The sequence below is a fragment of the Cataglyphis hispanica genome, chromosome 22, assembly GCF_021464435.1.
Source record: "Cataglyphis hispanica isolate Lineage 1 chromosome 22, ULB_Chis1_1.0, whole genome shotgun sequence".
In the NCBI taxonomy this organism is placed as follows: Eukaryota; Metazoa; Arthropoda; class Insecta; order Hymenoptera; family Formicidae; genus Cataglyphis; species Cataglyphis hispanica.
The window spans coordinates 1,702,960-1,709,412 of NC_065975.1; the positions used below are offsets into that span (position 1 = coordinate 1,702,960).

At 30.8% G+C, this 6,453-nt stretch overlaps 1 protein-coding gene across 1 annotated transcript; it reads left to right on the forward strand.

Annotated features, from left to right (window-relative positions):
* Positions 1-971: 971 nt before the first annotated feature.
* LOC126857770 (glycerate kinase-like) lies at positions 972-4,191 on the forward strand. The gene is made up of 4 exons (XM_050607489.1): positions 972-1,232; positions 1,832-2,393; positions 2,663-3,534; positions 3,793-4,191. The coding sequence occupies exons 1-4, from the start codon at positions 972-974 to the stop codon at positions 4,138-4,140; spliced, it is 2,043 nt and encodes a 680-aa protein (XP_050463446.1). The 3' UTR covers positions 4,141-4,191.
* Positions 4,192-6,453: the final 2,262 nt, after the last annotated feature.

Here is a 6,453-nt window from a genome sequence, read left to right on the forward strand (position 1 = left end):
AAATGTTTTAATTTTTTTTCTTATTCACTTTATACTGTCATATATGTAATATATATATATATATATATATATATATATATATATATATATATATAACTTATTTTTGCTATACACATTGTTTATTATATATTTTAATGAATATTTTTCACATATATTATATAATATATTTTTATTTTTCTTGGACGTACAATAATATAGTACAATGTAGATATAATAAAAGTAGATATAGTACTAATGATAAAAATACTAAGAAATATAAAAAATAATACATTTATAATATATAATAAATATGAATATTTAACAGTATGTGTCTCATCAATAATAGCAATTATCTGTATTATTTTAATTACCAAAGATAAAAAAAGTATACATCAATAAAATATTTTGGTGCCACATTAATAAAGAATAAAAACTATGATATCAAGTATAAATAATGGTAATTAATAATATTATACACACACGTACGCATCGATTTATTTAAACCTTTGTTTAATATAATTAATATAATTATATTAATTATATTTTTAAATAATTATAACTATTATTAAATGTTTGATAACGTTGTAATTATAATTGGCATAAACATATCATAATTATTTATTATACATTTAAAGAGAACGATAAATATATGTGTAATTAAAAGGATAAATCATACAGTTTGTTATTTTTATGGTAAACTAATGCTTGATTAATTATTTCTTTTTAATAATCAATTAAGAGCTGAAAGAATTTAATAATAACTACATTACGAGCAGTTTGACAAATTTTACATTAAAATTCATACGAAAATTAATATAATAAATTAAAATTAATTTAACGCTTTTATAATTAATACAATAACTGAAAGCAACATAAAATTATATTGTCAGCTTAATAACCTAAAATGTAACACTCATATCATAATGTTTCATATCAATTATTTCCGATAATTTTACAATATTTTCACAAAATCATAAAAGTTCTATTAAATCATGCAACAACAAAAGAGAAAACGCAAACAACGCGAGCAGGAAAAGATAGATCCACACATAAAAGAAGAAGAAGCAGCGCAAAAAATCGCGAAAGCAGAAGCCAAAAGACAGCAACTCATAAAAGACGTGGAAATTTCTTTAAAGCGAAGACAATTTGATAGAATTGCGATAGAAAATGTGCGTTCCAACATAGAAGCAAACATTCGGGAAAAGGAAATTAGAGATATGAAAAAATTACGCGGAGAAAAAACAATGTTGCAGGTTATAATGTGACATCAAATTTTTTTACTGTTTAAAAGAACAAGTTGTTTGATGCTTTCATATTATGATTCTCTTACGAATCGTTCGAGAATTCATATGTATTTTAATATTTATTTTATCTTATATATAATGTTTATTAAAATTTCATAAAAGAGAACTTTATCTCTTTCCATTTTATATGCAATTATATTCAAATTGTGCTTAAAATTACGTACATATATATTAACATCAGCTTTAACAAAATCTTTCGATTTATTACTCTGTTCATCATCTATACAATGTATTGATCCTCATAAATAAATTTTTTTAATCATTAATTTTTAAACAAATAAAATATTTTTGACCTCACATGACAATATTTATTTATGCATGTTTTAAATTGTTAATAACAAATATTTAATCATAAAAGTGTTGACAGTTTGTAATGCAACAAAATTTTAATTTTATATAATACATTGACATTGGCATAACAAGAGCATAATATAACATAAGTTATAACATTGTAATAATTATGGAAATATTTTAGAGCTCTCTAAAATCTCCGCTTTAATATATAATATATAGCTTACGTGAAGTGTCAAAATTCTCGATAAATACAGATTCGTAAAGATCTCAGTGCTATCATCGAAGCGGGTATAAAATGCATTTTTCCGTCAGCGATTATACCTAAGAAGATTAAATACGATGGACGTGCGACGCTAACAATTAACAATGTTAAGTACAAAATAAAAAATAATTTACATATTGTTGGCTGGGGCAAGGAAGTTGTTACGATGAGCTCGGCGTTTGAAAAAGTGGTTGGTAAACAACTGAAAAGAGGATTTATAGTAGTACCTCGCAAATCGATCTCTATGATGTGGAACTTTCCGGAAGCGTTTCCAAAGTTGGACAGTCGTATAACTTTTGTTGAAGCCGGAATGGATGGACAACCAGACCAGAAAACAGTCGAAATTACGCAGAAGATCGTGAAGTACTGTAAGCGGCTGAAAAAACGTGACTTATTGATAGTTATGTTGTCGCGAGGTCTAGACGATCTTCTGTGCTGTCCGCAAAATAAAATCACATTGAAAGATAAGTTAAGAGTTCTCAACAGATTAAAAACTGCTAATGCGACTCTCGAGGAGATCAATATCGTGAGAAATAAACTTTCTGCGATAAGAGGTAAGTAGTTAGGTGCGAGAAAATTTTATTAGTCTCTTCTCTTTTTGATAAAACTTTCAACTTTCATATTTCGGTCCTTGCGTTCCATCGAGAGTCGAAGCATGATCTTATTAAACGGACAAATGTAATCTAAATCAAATTAATTTCGTTATTTTCGTTATCAATCAAATTATAATCACACATAAAAATTTCCTTTTTGTTTTTTTCAAACGTAATTTAAAAATAAATCTTTAGATACAAAAAATATAATAAAAAAGAATTTTTTTCAGGCGGTGACCTGGCACGTTTGGCTTATCCGGCTAAAATCATTACGCTTTTCACATCTGACGTGTCAGCAGAACCATCGGAACAATTGGGAGGTGGCCCGTGCGTTTACGATCCAAAGGATCAAAGAGCCTTAGCTATTTTAACGAAGTATAAACTTATCGACAAAGTATCGCAGAATATTCGCGAAGTGTTAAGGGAATTCGATCTTCGGAAGGCGAGGGCGGACACTCAATTGGACGAGAAGAAGAGATATAAATTCGTACAGCAATATGTGATGGCGTGCAACGCCGATGCTATAGAGTGCATGGCGACGGAAGCCCTCAAACTGGGTCTGTCCCCTTTGAAATTAAACTCTACCTGTAGCGGGACCGTCGAGGAATTAGCGCAGGAGTACGCGAAGATCGCGTCGCTAATGATCCTGGCAATTGAGAACAAAATTACCCAGTTGGAGATGTACGAGCAAATGAAGGAAAGTCCTGTATGTCCTCTGACCGATCAGAAGGTGTGGGAGATATTTCCTACGAAGGACAAATGGGGTCTGGGATTATGCCTTTTGCTCGGAGGTCAACCGGCCGTTAATCTCGATGAGAATTCCGGCAAAGGTGGCCCCAATCAAGAACTCGCCCTCTACTTTTCCTTATATTGGTACATGCGTACAAAGCAATATCCAATTTTGCGAAACTACACCGTCTGGTTCCTCGGCGGCAGCTCTGACGGAAGAGACGGCAATACCAGCGCAGCTGACGCATTCGGATACAAGAGCCTCGCTACTGACGTTCACCCGGAATACGAAAAAGCGAAGAGCATGTATAAGACTGCCTTTCTGAAATGGCGGAAGCTCACCGAAGATAAACAGAGCGAGTCGGAGATCGCGGTAAGAGCACGACAGCGATAGCCTACTTTATTTTTTATCACGCTCGCGTACAGCCGAATAAAGCGGAAGCGATGAAATATTGAAACATAGCACACTAGGGGAGGTCGATGATATTGCTAGCCAGACGCGGGGGTAAAGGGGGAGAGGAAGGAGCACTTTCAATGCGGAGCACTTTGCGAAACACAATGCATAGAACTTTAGATTTGTATTATTGTGGCATTGATTTGCAACGCGGTAATTCATGCGAGATTTTTTCAGGAGGCTCTCCAAGCGATGAAAGACGCAGAGAAAGTGAAGGAAAAATATGCCGCTGTTCTGCCGGAACAAGTTTTAAGGAAAAACAACGTAAATTTGTTTTTCTCGAGTATCAACAACGGCGACGAGTTACTACAACTAAACAGAGAAAATTATTACACGCTCGCGGATGTCGGAGATCTTCACGTTATACATATCGCCCGTTTCCAGTGCAACTGCAGCGATACCTGTCACGTAGACGAAGATAGGATATACGCCGATAGAAACTATCCTGTCAATCGTATGTTATCGGGAACGGTAGTTCCAGTGTTACAATATTGTTGTCGGATCGCAGCACCGAAGAGCCTTTGATTATTTACGACCCTGCTGTGTGCCAGATTTTGTGATAGATTTTAATCTGCTCCATCCAAATTCATACACGACCTGATTTCTTGGATTAATGCATAAGACATCTTATTTGCCATTTGACATCCCGCATCTCAAACATCATAAATTATTAAAAATATATTTGCATTAATAATACATATTAAATTAATAAAAAAATATATGTAACTACATTGTAAATAACATCAAAACAGATTCAATAAATCAATTGTACATACAATAAAATTTTACTACACAAACATAAGTATAACATCCAATTACATATTTTATATATACGATATATATATATATATATATATATATATATATATATATATATATATCTTATATATAGGATAAATATTTCTAAATCTTAATATTTTTTTTTCAATTTACGTATGCATATTTTATCGTCATAATTTTATTATCGTAATAATAAATTATGTGTTCTGAAAGCAGCTATAGCTTATAGCATTTTATATCTATAAATTTTATATCTCCATTTTTAAATTTATGATCATGTAAATGCTTATTTTGAGATTCTACTAGATCTTCTATACTAAATAAAACGCATCAAAGGTTTATTGAAGAATATTTTCAGTAATATAAAATATAAAGTAAATTTATCATGAACAGAATTGTTACAGTGCGAGTACTTGAACTCTAAGTTTATCGAACATAAATTTATGCTAACATATCTTATTTTCCCACACAGCTGTTTACGCTATTGATAACGTATTGATTTTTATGGTCTCATATTGCGCGTTATTTAATACACAACGATGCTATTTCATAACAAATCATACAAACCCAACAAAAATGCTAATGCTATAAATGCTAATGTTAATTATGCTTATAAAATTAAAATTATAAATGTGAATAATACAGCTTAATTTATTGTGCAAATTAAGCTAATAAATTTGTTTCGTAAATTAAAAATTTGTCGTCGACGATAAAATAATTCTTATTGAATAATCGAACTCTTCAAACGAGGACGAACGAAACGAAAGTCCCAAGAAGCTCATTTTGCCCTTTCTTGACATAATAGAGATCTTCTAGCTCGGCATGTCCCCTGTGGGATCGGTATCAATCCCGTTCAACAAAGCCTTGGGAATGGACTCGCCTACCTACGACATATCCGCGATACGGCGTAGTTCCGTGAGTGCGTTCTTTTTTATCATTTCTTCGCGACCAAATCCAAAATGCCTTTGAGAATATCACTTACAGAACGCGTGTGCGAACTTCTTATATTTAACATTGCTCGGTTTAATCCGATTAAACTTGTCTGCTGTTCTGATCTGTTGAAAAAGGCGTAAGCGAGATATTGATGTCGACAACAATAATTCTCTAATTTTTTAATACTGTACTAAAAAATTAAATCTGAATTGGCGGAAAAAATTCTGCAGACTTATATTAAATTTTTAATGATAATATTATAAAGAATTACTTTATTAATAAATAATGTAAAATTTTGATACATTTAGCTACAAATAAAACTGCTAAAATGTATTTTATACCTAATACGATTTATGAGAATTTCATTATTTTATCTATTAATTACTTCATTTACATTGTAACTATTGCATACTATCGTCTTATCTTAAATACGTATATGAAAAACTCTAAGCATGATTATAAAAAGTTATGACGTCGCAACACAATCAAGCGTAAGATATTTTTACAGACTTATCTTCACTCCTGACCTTACAACTGTATGGACTATAAATTTAGTTCGACATTAAGATTCTTCATAATAGTTTGTTGAATCTCTCTCGCGTAATAACATATAATATATACTGCACAATGAAACGTTTCGCGGTATTTTGCATTTTCCTCCTATTCGTGCATTATTCAATGCAGGTTCCTAAATATGGTATGTAACTTTACTATGAGGTCTTGTATAAATTTATCTATCTATTTTCATACAATGCGTAATATATAGGATAATTTAAATAAGTTTATGAAAAATGTTTTATATATCTGTCTCTGCAAAAAGTATGATTTATTGGAAGATCTAAACGTGTTCTTTATATCTTCTTTTCTCTACAAAAAATAAATAAAATAAAAGTTTTTCAAATGTACCTAATCTTTTATCTTATGTATATATCTTGTGGTAATATTTATTAACATTTGCGTGCACGTATATAGAAATGTACAAAAATGTAAAAAGAAAAAAAATTAATTGTATATTGTGTATATAAAAAAAATATTTTCTTTTTTCATATTTTAGTTTGTCATAAAAATTATTTCAGAAAACTGTGTCAGTGAAGTACTTCCCGCAGGAGATCGGCAAAGATGTAT